The sequence below is a fragment of the Zootermopsis nevadensis genome, unplaced genomic scaffold, assembly GCF_977971745.1.
Source record: "Zootermopsis nevadensis isolate Lab colony 2312 unplaced genomic scaffold, Znev_1.0 Znev_ptg000012l, whole genome shotgun sequence".
Lineage (NCBI taxonomy): Eukaryota > Metazoa > Arthropoda > Insecta > Blattodea > Termopsidae > Zootermopsis > Zootermopsis nevadensis.
In genome coordinates this window covers 7,052,106-7,069,015 of record NW_028259144.1, presented here as the reverse complement: position 1 = coordinate 7,069,015, position 16,910 = coordinate 7,052,106, and the positions used below count along the sequence as shown (strand labels likewise).

General features: G+C 36.3%; 2 protein-coding genes across 4 annotated transcripts in view; one reads left to right on the top strand and one right to left on the bottom strand.

Moving 5' to 3' along the window:
- Positions 1-1,295: 1,295 nt before the first annotated feature.
- On the bottom strand, positions 1,296-4,631 carry Cisd2 (CDGSH iron sulfur domain 2). The gene is made up of 4 exons (XM_022058547.2): positions 4,346-4,631; positions 4,056-4,159; positions 3,385-3,507; positions 1,296-2,525 (listed from the first exon to the last, which is right to left on the bottom strand). The coding sequence occupies exons 1-4, from the start codon at positions 4,440-4,442 to the stop codon at positions 2,436-2,438; spliced, it is 414 nt and encodes a 137-aa protein (XP_021914239.1). The 5' UTR covers positions 4,443-4,631; the 3' UTR covers positions 1,296-2,435.
- A 106-nt stretch (positions 4,632-4,737) lies between these two features.
- The window catches only part of Efa6 (Exchange factor for Arf 6), a 58,497-nt gene continuing 46,324 nt past the window's right edge, over positions 4,738-16,910 (top strand). For 2 of the 3 annotated variants that reach the window (XM_022058490.2, XM_022058472.2), the window contains exon 1: positions 4,738-5,039. In XM_022058490.2, coding sequence (XP_021914182.1) covers positions 4,905-5,039 — 135 coding nt within the window. In that variant the 5' untranslated portion in view covers positions 4,738-4,904. The remainder of the gene's footprint in view (positions 5,040-16,910) is intronic. The other variant, XM_022058482.2, reaches the window with a different exon arrangement.

Sequence of the window (16,910 nt, the reverse complement as noted above, 5' to 3'; positions counted from 1 at the left end):
TTTGTCTATCTCTGTCTTCCCACTACCCTTCAACTCCTCTCCCCCCTCCCCATCTTATTACTTTGTTCTGTGCGATATTTTTCCTAATTTGTTCTTCCTATCTTGATCTTGCATCTCCATATTGGTAATTTTCCTTTTACTTCCATGTTCAAAACTTCTTTTGGGGTTGTCTTTGAAAAGGAAAACTTATCTAGTAACTTAATGTTTCTTTATGGACTATAAATTAAGTGCACACAATGAACACACAATACAGAGACTGTGTTCATCTTCTCATCTTGTGTTCCGTTTCCCATGGCAAAAATTTTAAACTGAATTTTCATTTCTTTATCTATTTGAATTCATTTAATTTTTAACAAACTGCTCTTGTAAGTTATAATTCCTCAGGTAGGGATACTAGTGTGACCTACTAACAGGAATGTGAAACTAGATTAGGGAAAAATATCTCTTGGCAGGGAAATTGTTTATTGCATTTTGTGCCTGAGGACAGGAATGTCATCCCTTATGCTTGGTAAGAAACACTGCTCAGATCATTTTCTGATAACACTGTCACTTTTATTACTATTTATAGAAGCTGTGTATTTTCACCAGATTATTTACAGCCAATTTTGATCAACACTATATTTTTCCTTTCTTTCTTTTAGAGAATTACTGGTGTAGAAATGACTGATGAATTTTGAAGCCTTTTGTAAGAATATAATGCTGTCAGTCTTTGACAGAACTATAATTTTGCAGAATCTTCATATAGTGATTTTGGGGCTTTGCTAAACTATCGCTCAAAGTGGAAAGGAACACAAAAGTTGTGGATTGGTGCCTTGTTTCAAGGAGGTATCCCAGGTAGCATCTGCATAGGAATTAAGGAAAACCACAAACTGGACAAGCAACAATGTCCCATATTTCACCAGGAACTTGTCAAATATAAGGTAAACACTTTTTATCCAAACTGCAGTAATTTGTTTGGTCAGTACCTTACAGCATTACATCAACTTCATAATTGCATTTGGCTTGGGGAAATGAAAAAGCTAGGACAGTCTTAGGACTGTGCCAGCAACCTTTGTGCTTTATTTTGTAATAACTATGGAGTGAGGTTAGAATTATAGCACTGAGTCAAATGTGAAGATATAAGTGTTAAGCCTGAGAATTTGGAAGAAGCAAATTATAGCCATCACCTGAAGAGATAGTAAAAAGTTGATATTCAAATCAAGTAATTCCTTAATGCATTACTGCACAAACCTGCTCAATATAAATTAAAGGATAGTGATTATGGAAATAAGTTAAGTAAAATAAAATCATGTATATTCATTATCACTAGTTTTTATTTATTATTTAAAGTAACAGCAGATAGTTATACATTCTGGACATTTTTTAAATATCTTTCCCCATTTAAATTACCATAGGTAAACCAAATTACATGTCTGTATGTCTAAGCACCAGTGCCATAAAGACAGGTCTTTGACATGAACAGTGAGTGGTCAGCTTGATACTATACCACATGGTAAATGACCATAGAAGACTAAGCATACACGTGCCGCAATGATAATTTGTATGTTTACAGTATAACATAAGTTTTAGTGAAGATGATTCAATTTTCCAAGACTGTCAACTGGTGCAATTACAGTTACACGATGATCCTCACTACAGGAACAAACTCTTGGCAATAAAATAATCATTAACAAATGAAAAAACTATTAAATTATAGAGGTGCATTCCTCAGTCGTGAAACTGCATCCCGTAACACATGGTGGAAAGTTGTTCTCAATGTCCCATACACAATCAGATACAGACATCAAAATTTCTGGAGACTGGGTTATATCAAAAGACATCTGGCCCACAAGGATTTATTTCTGTGGTACCTTCTAAAGGGAAATTTCTATATGAATAAGCCTTGTACCACTGTCAACCTCAAAACATCATTTGCCAATTTTGGGCACTGAGTTTCAGAAGGACAGGCATGTACCTAAAATGCCTGAAACCATCAGCACATAATGGTTTTAATGTTGTAAGCCTGTTGCCTCTAGTGTGAGGATTATTCTGTAGAATTATTACTGTTCATGTATAAACGTTTCTTCAACAACCCATACACCACATAAAAGGTAGATTCACCCATCCCTTCATAAACACAAATACAAATTCTATTCTAAATGAAAATACTGAAATGGGAGGGAAGCAATGGAGATCCAATTTGTAACTTCTCAATTACGCAACGCCTCTACATCAGCAACCACTATAAAAGCTGAAAATAACTTCTGATACACATTTGGGAAATGAGTTCTATAACTTTATTATAACTTCCATGCACCTGGTTTAAGAAATTTTCTTTTCAAAGCAAAAGTAATAGGTTTTACAATCATATGTTTATCTATAACAAATGGAGATAACAACTGTAAACCGCAACCGGAGCATATTGGTAAGATACGGTAGTATGCTTGCTATTTCCGCTACTTATTTTTGCGCAGGATACAGATTGGTCCTACATTATCACCAGTCTCTTTATTGTGTGCGCCATGAGCACCATCACAGTATGGAAACTGAAACACAAATATTGCTACCATAATGTCACTTACTTTAAGTACGCAAGAAGGCATAATGACATCAAGAATACAGGAAATGCTTGCTGACATTTAGTTTAGAATGTTTACTTTCTCATTTTCATTTGAAAACACTGAAATGTTTATGCTATTTATTTATTCTTTGGTATGAGCACAGAACTTCATCTATAATTTTGAAAGGAGTTCTGCATTGGAGGAAATATGGGAACAAATACACAGAAAGACAAATTGGGAGACAACTATTAATATCGATTTTAAGCAACTGCTTTGTGGGAAAATGAACTGAACTAGTTCATGAAAGAACCAATTGAGGGCTTCTGTTGTGACCACCTTTTAGGTGTCAAAGCCACTGGGAACTTTCTGAATAGGCAAGACTGGAAACTGGTCCTCATTTCATCTCAGTGTGTAACATCAACTGTTTATACCATTTTCACAGTAGAATATTTTCATATAAACAGAGAACTGTCATGCTAAATACATAGATCACCTTGGACTAAATTTCACATGCCTTACTATAATGGTTAATTAGATATCAAACTGAAAACATGCTAACATGTACATGTACATGTAATCATGCTAATACTTTCCGCTGTAAACAGAATTTACCATATCAAATTTTGCATATTTAAAATAATACACACAACACATTAGCACTAAACGTGATAGTTATGTTCACAGAAGTTCCTATAGCAACCAGAAGGGCAAATTCTCTTAAATCAGAGACTTCAAGAACAATGTGTCACCGAAATATCTTTGCATGATCTGCCTATAAGAATTAAAAAATTGGTCCTTGGCCACAAGTGAACAGGAAACACAGAAAACCACAATTAAACTTTACCTTTTTGCTCCTCCAACATCGGCAAAAAACAGCCTTTTCTCCTATGTCTTCTACATCAAAACTGTCAACTACCTTTGCATTTTCCTTCTGAATATCTGGGTTTACAACTGGCTTAGAAAATTTCTGAAAAGAAAATTGAGCATTTTTTTAAGTCTGTCCTCTGCATTTAAAAGTCTCTTGATACTTAGGACCTGGATCCATTGCAATCCTGGCAATGAATCATTAGAAGTGAACATTCAAATAAGTTCTTTATAATCAAGTATAATTTGTTTAACTTTAGTAGAAAAGTCGCTTACACCTAATGATTATAAATTAAAGCATGCAACATGGAAGTCAAAGCTGACAATAATACAATCAGTGTTGTCAAAGCAAATAGTGTTACTGGAAATAAAGTGATGATCCTTTATCAATCTGTTGTAGGAATACAGTGTATGCAGTTCTTAACACGAGGTTACATAAGGAGATTATTTCTTTCATCGACTGTGTCTTGTAAGAAAGAGTGGTCAATCAATTGGTCATATCTAGGACAAAAAGAGTTTTTCAATAAAGTAAAAGTAATCCAATCAGGCAAAAGAAAGCTAACGGCTTCCGACAGGGCATAAATGTAGCAAAATGGCCCTAAATACGGCACACCGTTCCACAGAAAATGTATAAATACCTTTCCTTTTTACCTTTGAACAGTGTCCTTTTGCTAGAGGACAAAACGCTCTATAGGACATGTATGTTATTCCTGCTATCGCAGCTCCAAAAGGGACAAGAGATACCCAATCTCGAACTGAAAATGAGACGTAAATATGACTATACACAGTTATACTTTCGAGTACTGAATTACTCACCATCAGTTATTGTATATTGTACAATATACATTTTTGCACATGCCGCGCGCATGGCTTAATACGGTAACAGTATTTAAAATGTACCAGATCATATTAATTCATGTATACAATGAAGCTTTAAATACCTCCGAGTTTAAACCAACCACATAATGAACTAGGAATAGGTAAACCAGACAAATAATTAGGAAGAGTAACTTTAACAATGTTAGATATAGGCTCCATCTTCTTGTGTCACTACAGTACTCAATACATATCCAATATGTTATTTCACTATTTGTAACGGTATCTAAGAATGCAGCGGATGGAAATAAAAGCAAGGATATTTCGATTTGGAATTTAATATATGACTTTCCTGTGTTTAGATACGAATAAATATAAATGTTACAATCAATTTTTCCGGTGTGTATACAGCATCACCAACAGTTGTATTATGCAGTGAATAGGCGAAAAGAATAGGAATTTTGTACTGGCTCTATTGGCTATGCCGATGATTTCCATTGATTAGGAAGTGTTGATCCATTTTGATCAGTTTCTAGTTCTTCCACCGGCTTAGAACGCTGCCTAACGGCCAACTTGTAAATACATGTTGCCGACATCCATTGAAAATCAGTGAAGGGTTATGCCATCAAAACAGTTGACCGTTGAATCTATGTATCATCAAAACAATGCGCCAGTGAGTTCAACATGGTGGAAGAAGTTAAGGTTGTTTTACGGCGAAGTGAGTCGTGTGGTTTAGGATTTTCACTTCTTGGCACTGCTGGATTACCACCTATTATTTATGACATCGTAGAGAATTCTCCGGCAGCCGAAAGTGGAGAGGTAATGTTTTGAATTTGTTGTTAATGTTTGAGAAACCGCCAGACATAAGCTAGCTTTTTGCATATCCGCCGTCCAGAATGACGTTTAGTCGTAGCTTTTTGCAGACAGAGTTACCGGTTTTACCAGTGGTGTGTGACACGTTTAGGATTTTGAGATATTTGTCGAAATATGTTTTGTTTCACTCTGATTACAGTGGCATAGTCTTATGTGAATGCTGCAGTGAAGCATAAAAGTCACCGTCAGATTTTGTGAATAGAGATAATGAATTAATTGTAGAGATAAAGTTTCAGTATTAAGGTTTTAATGGTTTGTAATTTATTGACATAATTTATAAAGAGCTATGTTTCGTGAGTATAGATTTGATGAATGGTACCAGACAGAAATTTTGGTGAAACATTATTATTCTGTCTTCTGTCCATCAAGTTAACTCAAATGATGCCTGTAAGTAAATGTCATATCATACGAGTTTTATATAGAGTGCGTTCAGCGCATGTTTATGCTAATATTAGATAGTATTGTATAACAAAATATGTATTTCCAGAGTCGAGGTAATTTACCTGAGCAGAACTGTCACCAGAGATGTTTGTCAAACTAAACGTGTTATTAATCCAAATCATTCCTGTCGCAGTTTAGTGTATGGAAATATTAGTGGATTTTCTTATACATGTTTCTTAGTATCATGTTCAATAAAACAATACCATGTTACAGATATTAAGTAATATTAAGTCATGAGTAACCATACATTAGTAAAACTCACTAAAGTTTGTGTGGTAATGTTATTTTTTAGTATGTATAGACAGCAATTGATTGTGGTTTGTTTTTAAATATTGACTTAACAATTCTTTAGCTCTCTGTTGGCTGCTGTAAAACATTTTCAATATGTTATGAACAAGATGTTTAAGAGCTTATAACAGGAATTATAAATTAGTAGTTGTATTAGTGGTCTGTTTCTGCATTTAAGCTTATATATTTGGTATGAAATTAAGCTGAATTTGAATCTTTATTTTTTTAGATAGGTGTTGGGAAGAATTTAATATGCTCTTAATTTCTTCTCGAATATAATTTTTATTTGTTACTACTGATTTCATATATTATAACATTGCCATATTTTTTTTAAGGATTAGTACAACCCTTCAAAAGTGGAGTTATCTTTATGCCACACTTGACACAAATTGACTACAACTGAACCACACTCACAACATGTCACCATCTGACCTTGTTCATGCCTAAGCAATGCTGCCAATGATACAACAAAAAGATTCCATTATTGCTGTTACGTTTTGAATCTCCATTGTAGAATACTTGGGAGTGAAATGCAAATAATTTTAGTTACAAGACATGAAGGAAATAGACCACAGATTGTGCAAGTTAATGAAGAGATCATATTAAAGCATATTTGAGAGAAATATAGAATGTGAGATTGTGGATTGGGTTCAACTGACCAGGGATAGGACACAGTGGACATGCTGGAACATGTACCTTGTTAACTGTTCATCTCTTAAACACAGAAAATTTGTAATCCATTCCTACCAGAATATACATGTGCATTTTTAAGTTCTTAATTAGTAATAAAAGATTACCAGTTACCAGACTTGGACAGTTTTAGTTTCCAAATGCAGAAATCATGTAGGCTCGTGTCCTTTAAGTACTGAAAATCAATACCGGCGAAGTCCAAACATCTTTATTTTTCAAGCAGCTACCATGTTGTTTTTTGCATTTCCAAAGCTTTATTTTCTGAAATCTGTAATCGTGTATTATTGTATGTCCCTGCTGCAAGTGGTGTTAATGTTGATCCCATCTCACAAGTTTGGTTATCCTCCATGTTGGTGTTTTCGATTGTAGGAAATTGAAAAGTATGGTTTTAGGTTAGTCCCCAATGGCGTATCATCCATACCAGATATTATCCATATCAGACCAACAGTTCTCAAGTTGAGTCATGATTCTGTTTATTAATTCTTTGTACCATGAACTTTTTTTATATAAAACTTATGGTTTGATGTATTATGCATGTAAAATACGAGTTTGTTAGAGTGATACGAACCAAAATTGCATATTTACCGCAAGTTTTAGTTCAGGTCCCAAACACGAAATGTCATCAAAATTCATTTACGTATGAAATTTGTGTATGTACACCATCTTCCTTTTATGAGTTCACTTTTTGCAAATACCACATATTAGCTGGAATTAATTTAAAAGGAATCAGTTCTGATGCACTGGACTTTTACAGTGTAACAGCTATATGAATTTGATGAATTGATTTCCTGTGGTTTATCTCCAAGAGTGTGAGTTGATAGTTCAGTGGTATATTTCAAGCAACAAGCATCACGAGTATGATGTTTTGTTTCTAAATATAGCATCCGGTCTGTCAGCAAATCGTACTTCGAGCCTAATAAATATGTACTATACAGAAGTGGTTCTCATTCGATGACCATGTTTTTGTGAGGCCTGTGTAGATTTATTTGTAACACTGTGTCATTCTGTATGATGAAAAATAGTCACCTGGTATCAAAAAAACCGCTTTGCTAATGTTGTCAGTATTTGGTACTAACAGTTGCAACTATTCAGCTTAATAAAGAGCTCGCGTTTAGGAGTCAGGACTCGTCTTACTGATGAACAATTAGAGGGATGGGTGTGAATCGAACAGCAGAGATCATATTTGATTTTGGAAACTAAATTAATTGATTAATATGTGAGATCTGAGGTTCTCACGGCAACGAATATGAAGCTGGCTTACTTCTGGATTGTAACACTGTGTAGTCTGGCAGAAGTTTACCAGTGTTTCAGAGGTCCTTGCTGCCTACGTCATCACGGCTCTGATGGCTCTGATCACCCTGATGATGGAGACAGCAAGCAGTTCTGAAACGTCGGTAAACTTACATCAGTGTACACGGCGCAACACCCCAGAAGACAGCTATGTTACATATGTGCAACAGTAAGTTTGTAATATTTTTAATAACTTGTCCACAATTATAACCCGCTGGTCCTGAAGTCAACAAGAAAGAGTGAATGTAATTGTAGAGGGACATTGCTTAGTACTCGATCACTTGTAAGAATGACTTTGTAAATAAAGACTGGGACCTACGATGTTGGTAAATCACTTTTTGTTTTTTATTTAGAGCCGGACGGCCAAAGTCTCATTTGGTTTTATCTTTAAATTTGTGTTTTTCAGATCATGCCAAGTGAAACTGGCACGTTATGTTCAACGCCATCTCTTAATTTCTAAGTTTTAATACAATGTGGGTTAAACCATCATCACCCTTTCTTTGGTCTTGAAATTATTAATAGTTTTCTTACATGTGGTGTCCTTGTTTGTTTGTATCGATTCTAATTGAGGAGGTTAGGGTAGCTTTATCTCTCTAGTCTTGTAATATGGAGGTATCTGGTTCGATTCGCACCTCTCACCAAGGGTACCATGATTGAGAGTTTCCGTGGTTTTCTTCATTCCCCTCAAATCTCGGACGGCTGTTACCACATCATTCAGGAAACATTTCCCTCTTTGACGAAAATTAAGAACGATTCTTCTGAACTTCGTGCTTCGTATTTTGGAGGTCCATGGTTCAGATCTTGGCACGGAGACTGGCTATCCTGATAGGGTTTTACGGTTTTATTCAGTTCAGAGGTATTTCCATAAATTAGACTCCTGAAAATTTATTTCGTATTCTTTCTAATTTATTATTTATTAGTCATCACATATTATAGTTTGAGTTACTGACAGTGTTTTTAAATAAACCACAGATGATACTTGTCCGTGGTTAAAGTCGTGGACTTTTAGTTTGATGTTTTAGGTATTTTAAATGAGTGGTTATTGCACAAATTTAGCAGCATGAACCATTCGAATGTCATCCTAGCTGGTTGGATACGCGGAACACAATCATCATCGGAAATGAACTTTCAGGTTTTCGTCGTTAAATATTCAGTCGACCACGTTGAAAATGTGTTAGACGGCGTGTGTAGTTTATGGTGAGATAAAATGTTTAATATAAGATGAAATGTAGATGTAAAACTAAGAACTGTAGCTTTTATACCCTCTGTCTGGGTTGAAGTGCCATGTGGACTTGCAAGTAGATACCAGCGTTTACAAGTCCATGCAGCGTCACAGTACGGAAGACATCGAAATTCTTTGCCGCCGTGATAACCTAAGATATTTTATTTATATTCTGTTTTTATTCCTGTGTTTCCAAAATGGTGAAAACGTGTCAGCAATCCAAATTGGATTGGATCCAGTGACTTGTTCCAGCTTCTGTCTTAGTATAAACATCAACTCTGTTTGGCAAAAATATAAACAGTTCGTTCAAGAGACACCAAAAGAACTTTATTCGCATCAGACTGCAGATATTAATTTAGATGTGATGGTTAACAAGAATTACCTCACTGGAGATCGAAATAATCATTGGGAGAGTCGACATCTAATATTCTGGCTATGAAGTCAGCGGTGGGTCCGCTGCTACATTGTATAACCGTGGTCGAATCAACCAGCAGGTTTCAGTACCTTCAGTACCAGTCTTTGGTTCTCCCACACACCACTCACGCATTTTTTAATCCCTGCTTTCTATAAATAATGTATGTCGGATTACATATACTGTTAAATAAACAGTCATAAATGTTTAGAGGCGTCGTAATATAATTAATTTTATTTTAGTAAAGTTTTTTTAGAAGTCGGAATGATTACTTGCTTTGAAAATGCATGAAACGTTAGTGTTAAATGCAGCGTTTGATTTATGTAACGCAATGTAGTTCTTGGATTTTATTTTTTCCTGAAATTTCCGTTTGAAATTCGTCCGAAATTTCATCTCTATTAATGCTTCGGATCAAATAGGCCCTCTTACTACGTGTGATCGTTCGATGTCTTCTTAACTAAGATAATCGGTGTTTCGAAGTGATTAATTAATATCGTATGTAATTTTTATATCGATTTGCGTTTGTTATTTAGATCGATTATTGTGGAATTATTCTGTGCATATACAGTTTCATCTTTCTGTCTTTTGAAAATATGCAACTGAAGTTTTTGCATCTGCAGTAGACATTGACTTAGCTCTGAGCTGATATTTTTTTATTTCGGTTGTGTTACAAGACATTCCATTTACCCTACAGTGGTTCAGTACGCCCTGTTTGGTGTGAGGGTCATATTCGTTTGCCCCTAATGGGTGAATCTTGCAACCCCATAATTGCGGTCGCTGCTTGTCCGTGGGCGAATCGTTTCTCTCGTAATGTAGAGCGGGCAGTATTCTGGCGCCTGCTTCTCTGTCGTCTGCGAGAAAATCGAAGTTTTCAAGTTGACAGATCCGTTCCATTACCTTGTAACTGACCAACAACAACAGAAATGGTCTAGGTGGATCAGTTGCTTTCTTATTATTAGACTTTCTTTTACACGAGCTCAAATTGGGACGCAGTACACAGTTTTCGTCTGTCCGTCCCGTGTCGCTTTAGGAACGCAATATATAAATGGGTTTTGGAGGAAGTTTGTGTTAATGTATACCTTTAAAATGTGAGCTAAGTTGTTAGAACAGTTTAGTGTATGCATTTTTCACCAGATGTAAGTAGGGTAAGATGAGATAGCCACGTAGCATGTACCTGGATAGTTGATAAACACGTATATCTTAAAAAAACCTGAAAGAAACAGACATAGGTTAGATGGTAAGATAATATTAAAGCGGATCTTAAAGAAATAAGGTATACGGGTGTGGACTGGATTCATCTGGTTGAAGGTAGGGACCGGTGGCGGACTCTTGTGAACACATTAATGAAACTTTGTGTTATATAAAGTGAATTTATTGACTAGTTGAGCAACTGTAGACCTACGATGTATGGCAACATTTATTTTTGCTACCTCGTATTGTGGTGCGTAATTTAAGAGACCATAAATTGGCTCGGGAGTGTTTTTACTATCATTTTATATATTCTACGATACCAAATATGAGAGTAAAATGTCCGAGGATGTCCTCTTGGGAATAATAATCAGAACATGTGATTTAATAAACGGAGAGTAATGAAACTTTATCCGAAGAACAAAATCATAAATCTCTTTTAATCCTTCCTTCCTTCCTATGTACGTGAGATACGATTCTGTGTTGTATTTACTAGGGAGCTTTGTTGATCCAAAATATGTTCTATTATGAGTAGAGTCGTCGTTGAGAAGCTAATAATGGTATGCTCAGTTTGTCAAATCCCCTGCCGTTATGGATCCTGAGTGTTTATTACCGCTTCTACAAGATCCCACTGAATCGAGACTTCATTCTCACATTCTGTGCCCTTAATACTAATTTTAATATTGTCTTCCGTATGTGCACGAGTTTCCAAATTGGCCTCCTCGCTTCGCGTCTTCCGACCGACAAGGACGCAGCTGACGTCGGTTACTGTCTTAAAAATCACATTTTCATTCTTTTTTAAACGTCATTGGCCGGGATTACACTGTACGTTTCGCTTGCGTCACTAGCTTGAGAATAGAAGGCAAACAAACGCGGAGAGCTGAGAAACAGTGTTTATTGTTTGGTTAGTATGTACCTCATTACTTGCTGGCCCTCCCACCTCATTCATCATCTTGCATCTTATTCTAACTGGCGTGGAACACACGGTATTGCCCCGACTACTGTAATTTTTTTTCTGAAATGTTTTATTTTTAATACTTTAGATCACAGTTGGTATTACTGTGAAAATATGTTGACGTAAGATCGTACATTTCAGAGTTATGAACGATCACATACACGCCGAACTGTTTTTTCTTTTATTTTTTGGTATATTTTGGCTAGTTGTTTGTATCACCTGTTGTAACATTCACTAATCCTCCGTTTTACCCACAGACCGTATTCATGTACTTCGTGTGATTCTCAGCATAAACAGTGACTATTTCCATAAACATGGTTAACCAACTGATCTTTGTAACGGAGAAGATCTGTGTTTTCTTTGCGGTAGGAACTGAATACAGTAAAACCCCTCAAGTTGGACACCCCTATATCCTGGACACTCCTTTATATTGGACACTTTTAATTGGAACCGGCGAATATCCTGTAATTTTACATGTCCACAATACCCTATATCTTGGACACCCCTTTTGTTGTAAGTTGGACAGGTTCATGCACTTAACTTCGACGCTTTTCAGGGAAACTTTTTCAGTTACATATTTTGTTATTTTGAATTTCTGACTGATGAATGCCTCATCTCTGGAGGATTGTCTTATGGACATTGAACCCATCTTTGGAATGCATTGCAAGTGTTTAACTATTCTTTTGCTGAATCCTTAACTGGACTACAGTATTGCAGAAGACACAGCTTTAACTCCGTCAGTACTGTGCTTGCATTTGAGTTCAGACTGTGTTAACAGAAATTGGATTTTTCTTTTTGCGATGGGGAAGCGAAAATTGGTGGAATTAACTTTAGAAAATGTTATTGAGGCTGGAGTGTAATGTGCAATGCATGGGAGTGTGCTTCAAAAGATTGTTATTAATATTATTGTCATTAATTATTAATTCAAGTAAGCCTACAGTAGTTAGTGTATGTAAGTAAATAGATTATATTGTCGTTAGACCCCAATCTGATTTTTCTCTTTCCCTCTATCTTGGACACCTCTGTAAGTTGGACACATTTTCTTGGAACCCCAAGTGTCCAACTTAGAGATGTTTTACTGTACTTAAATATTCCTATATGCTTCGTGCTTAAAAGTGTCAAAAGATGATTTGTAGAGGCGTAATAGTAGGCTGATATCTACGTTAATTGTAGCAGAGGTAGGCATACTTATTCCGATAACAAGACATCCTCGTACATTAGTCATCACGTCATTAGCATGTAACACCACATACCCTTTGTTTTATCTAACGGCGATAGTCGTATTAGTACACCTGTGTTCTCCCATTGTTCTCAACACCCTCAGGTTAATTCCCAGACTCGATATTCGATATTCTTAGTTTCCGCCGATTCTACCGTTTTATGTCTTTGGTCTTTGCACGATGTTTATAAAATGAACGCATAATAGGTTCGTCGTTGGGAAGGTCTATCCGTCTCCGTATTTCTTCTTAAAGAAGTACCCAAAATATTTAGATCAAATTTGGTATTGATCGTCTATAACTGCATATTGTCTGTTGAACGTTTAGCCCACATCCTTGCAATTTGAAACCTAATTCTACACGAGATCTCATTGAGGTCTATGACTTTTCTTTCATACATTATCGAATGTAATGTAAAATTACAAAATGCATTAAAATAATTTGTGCAACATGACACTTTTCAATATCTGCACAGTAATACACACATTTGTGCAATAGATGAACGTCGAAACATGGGGTATGAAAATTTAAAGTCACGTATTTGAAAAAAAATGTGTGTATTTATACGTTCTTGTTTTTATTGTAATTCTGTTGAGTGGAGTGTAATTACCACTTTAAAACAGCACACCTGAAAATTATATAGATTTACAACGCTGTGGAAGAATGGATTTTGTTGGAATTATGATAGGTAATATAATCGTTGACAAAAAATTAGCATCCGTCCATAATTTTATTCAGAATTTAACTGCTGCAATCTCTCTGACGAAACACACGTTTGCTCTTCCCATTATCCTAATTAATCGTGTTCTTTTGCCAGCGTACAGCATTAAGACAAAATGATAAGTTCATATTGGTCTGTAATTTTGTTTAGTATAGGTACAGAGGAAGTTCGCTGAAGTTATAGCGCTTCTGATCCATGGACACCTGACCTGAGAGACTTTTGTGGTTTTCTTCAGTCTCTCTAGATAAATGCCGGGGTAATAACTGAAATAGGCCACACCCACGTCCTCTTCAGTCCTTTGAAATTTACCGAACGCTATTTTTTCGCATTACTTGACTCTAAATAGCCGCTGAAGTGCATACAGCATCATTAAATAACTGATTAATCACGCAGTTTAATGTTGTGTTTTCTTCCGTACCGCGAAGAAAACACAACACCTCTCCACTAGGGAAATAATCGGTGTTTACAGTGAAAATCGTACGAAAACTAATGTTTCACACTGGGTATAATACAGATTTGCTTATTTTTAAAACGCGGCGACAGGGACTTAAAGTTTTAAGTACCTGGGAACTCTTTATTCGTTTAATACACGCGTTGAAATGTTTGTTTTATTAAAGTATTGCCAGATATTTGAGGGTCTGATGGCTGTGATGTCGATTTTGGTCTACGGATGAATTAAGATTGAGACGGTATGTTTCTGCGAAAGTTCGATGATGTCTGGCCGTAAGTCCAGACGGCGTTAACGACCCAGAAGACGAGCTCCGACGGATATACTAATATATATTCAACGTTCAAGTGCTGTACTGCACGTAATCGTGGGGAGAGAACGTGGCTTTCCCGTCCCTTGTGGGGGAAGTGATCTCTTTTGGTGCTTGATGACACAGTCTATTTTATGGCCGTGGTTTTGTAACACACGTTCTATGGAGGGAGAGGTTGTCGGTTTATGTCCTGTTACGAACATAGTTATGTTTGTATTTAATTCGATGTTTTACTATGGCGGTGGATTTAAGGCAGGAAGTTTCATATGGTACAGCTGAGATTTGATTCGTTTCATGGACATATCATCACGATGGCCCGTCTAATTTTCTGTCCAATAGGTTACCTGCTATTATTACGCTGTCTGTCGATGTTGGCCACATAGGTAGTAACGCCGTATTGACTTATAGGAATTTATGTAAACTCTTCTCCGTCTTCAGCCGTGAAGATTTAGACAAGGAAGGAGTTGAGGCAGTATCGCTGCTTTAGCCTGGAAGATAGAGACAGTATGTTCCACTGAAATGTTAGCATCTACTGACGAGTATACGCGGCACTAAAACCAGATTACTAACATTATCCTCACCACTGTAAACCTCAAACCTCTCTATTATCTTATTCCGTTTTATCTTTTCTGTTTATTTTATTAATTAATTTGGTCCGGATAATACAGAGTCTTGACTTTCACTCTTTTGTACGCCTTAACAACACTTCATCAACTACAGAGATTGTACAACGCTGTTGCGAGTTAATTGGAAAGGATGTTTAATCACGTCGGTAAGTCTGTCTCAAGGCCGGACACGAACCCGAAACCTCCCTGTTGCGAAGGATATGTCGGTTGCTTCTGTTTGTTGTTCCGGAATATGTTCAACGTACAATTTGTTCATAACGAAAATAGGGGAATCCCCGCTCCTCTGGCCGCATCAACGTTGAAAACAGGTTAATTGAAATTGTCACGATGAGGGAAATTTAATTTTTGATTTTAATTACGTGGAGCGAAAAAGGTGATAATGGAGTTTGTATCATGTGGCCACTGATATTCTAGTGAACGGATTTAAATTTTTTATTTTTTTAGTTCTCTCATTAAAACTGAAACGAAAACTTGTACTTTTGAACGACTAAAGCAAATGAGGGCTCTGACGTTACTTGAATGCTTAAACATCACCATTTATCTCGCTAAATACCAAACGAAAACAATTTAAGGCAACTTTTAAAGAATTTAAACAAAATTGTAGTCTGAAAACCCAAAAGGAATAGGCCATTTGGCAGATGTTTTGATTGGTGAGAGGATAATATTAAAATGTTAAAGAAATCTGCAGTCTCATGAAAGGCACGGAATTTCTTTGACTACCTCAGTGATTACCATTTTCTCAAGAAGACGTTTACTCCATGGAGTTATAACTTTAAATTATTTGATGATCGAGACGTCACAGGTTATTACTGCTGTCAAGATGTTGATGTTGGCCTTCTTGGTTGCAACGCCATGTGGATATTGACGTATCTGAAGAACATACTGCCTCAGTCTTCAGGGCTGGGTTTGTAACGTGCTTTGGAGTTGTACCAGCGTTTGAGAGGAACATAATGGTTTGGCCCCCGGACAGAGCCATGGTATTCAGGGTTATAAAGTAGGCGACACTTTTGTCTGGAGCGTTCATTACTCTACATATATTACAGGCCTTTGGCTGCGTAACCCTTTTAAGCAAGAAGGTGATAGAATATAAGAATTCATTTTCTATCGTACGGAATACGTAACACGACAGGAAATTTCATGAACATATGAATGGCTCTCGTCTGCTTCCAAAATACCCTTCATCACATAGTTAATTAATTAGCTGTCTGGTTATCAGTAATGTTGATTTGCATGTCATTGTCTGTTAAAGACGTCATTTGTTCTTCACTACGTGAGCTGTTATTCAGTACGAGGAATCGAGATCCTCTACTTGTGCTTCCACTCCTTGAATTCTCTTTGTATCTATCGGTTGATGTAGGCGTTTGGTTGCCATGGACACATATCATACACATCATTCTCATACGCCTACTGTACACATTTCCAGCGATTTCGTATCAGTTCCTTGTTCGAGGAAAATCTAAATTAACTATTTCATCTCATGAAACTGACTGTATAGGTTATTTCTGTTTGTGCTGTCTGCCTATTCTTATATTCATAGACTTTTCCCTTGATGTATACTTTACACTATAACTAGGCGCATGGATGACGTCAGTCAGGCTGCAATGCGCCTGCGCGGTACTATTCCGCCTTTGCTCGTGCCAGGTGCTTCTAAACAATAAAAATTATCGTAGCGTCCTTCTGCTTTCTGTACTCTGGATTAATGTTTTGTCAAGCATGTAAATATGCACGTTCAAAATGGTTTTTGTTAATTTACGTAATTTATACTGGGAAAACTTTTACTTATCGTTAATACTTATTGTGATTACAAGTTTTGGGTCGAAGTCGTTGCTTTTAATATCGATTGGAGCGCTGTTTCGTTAATCTAGTGATAATTTTATCGCTTATTTTTAGGCGTGGGACATAAATTACAATTGTTTGAAGACAGATATTTTAACACATGAAGGATATAGTGAACAAGCATCAATCTTGAATATTAGGGTCACATAACAAGGAACTTAATTATTTGTGCA

Coding starts and splice junctions, on each gene's coding strand:
- Cisd2 (XM_022058547.2), bottom strand. CDS start 4,442: ATGGAGCCTATATCTAACATTGTTAAAGTTACTCTTCCTAATTATTTG. Junction 3,508..4,055: donor CAAAAGGACACTGTTCAAAG/GTAAAAAGGAAA, acceptor TTTTCTTTTCAG/AAATTTTCTAAGCCAGTTGT. Junction 2,526..3,384: donor GATGTTGGAGGAGCAAAAAG/GTAAAGTTTAAT, acceptor TTTGTGTTTCAG/TTTCCATACTGTGATGGTGC.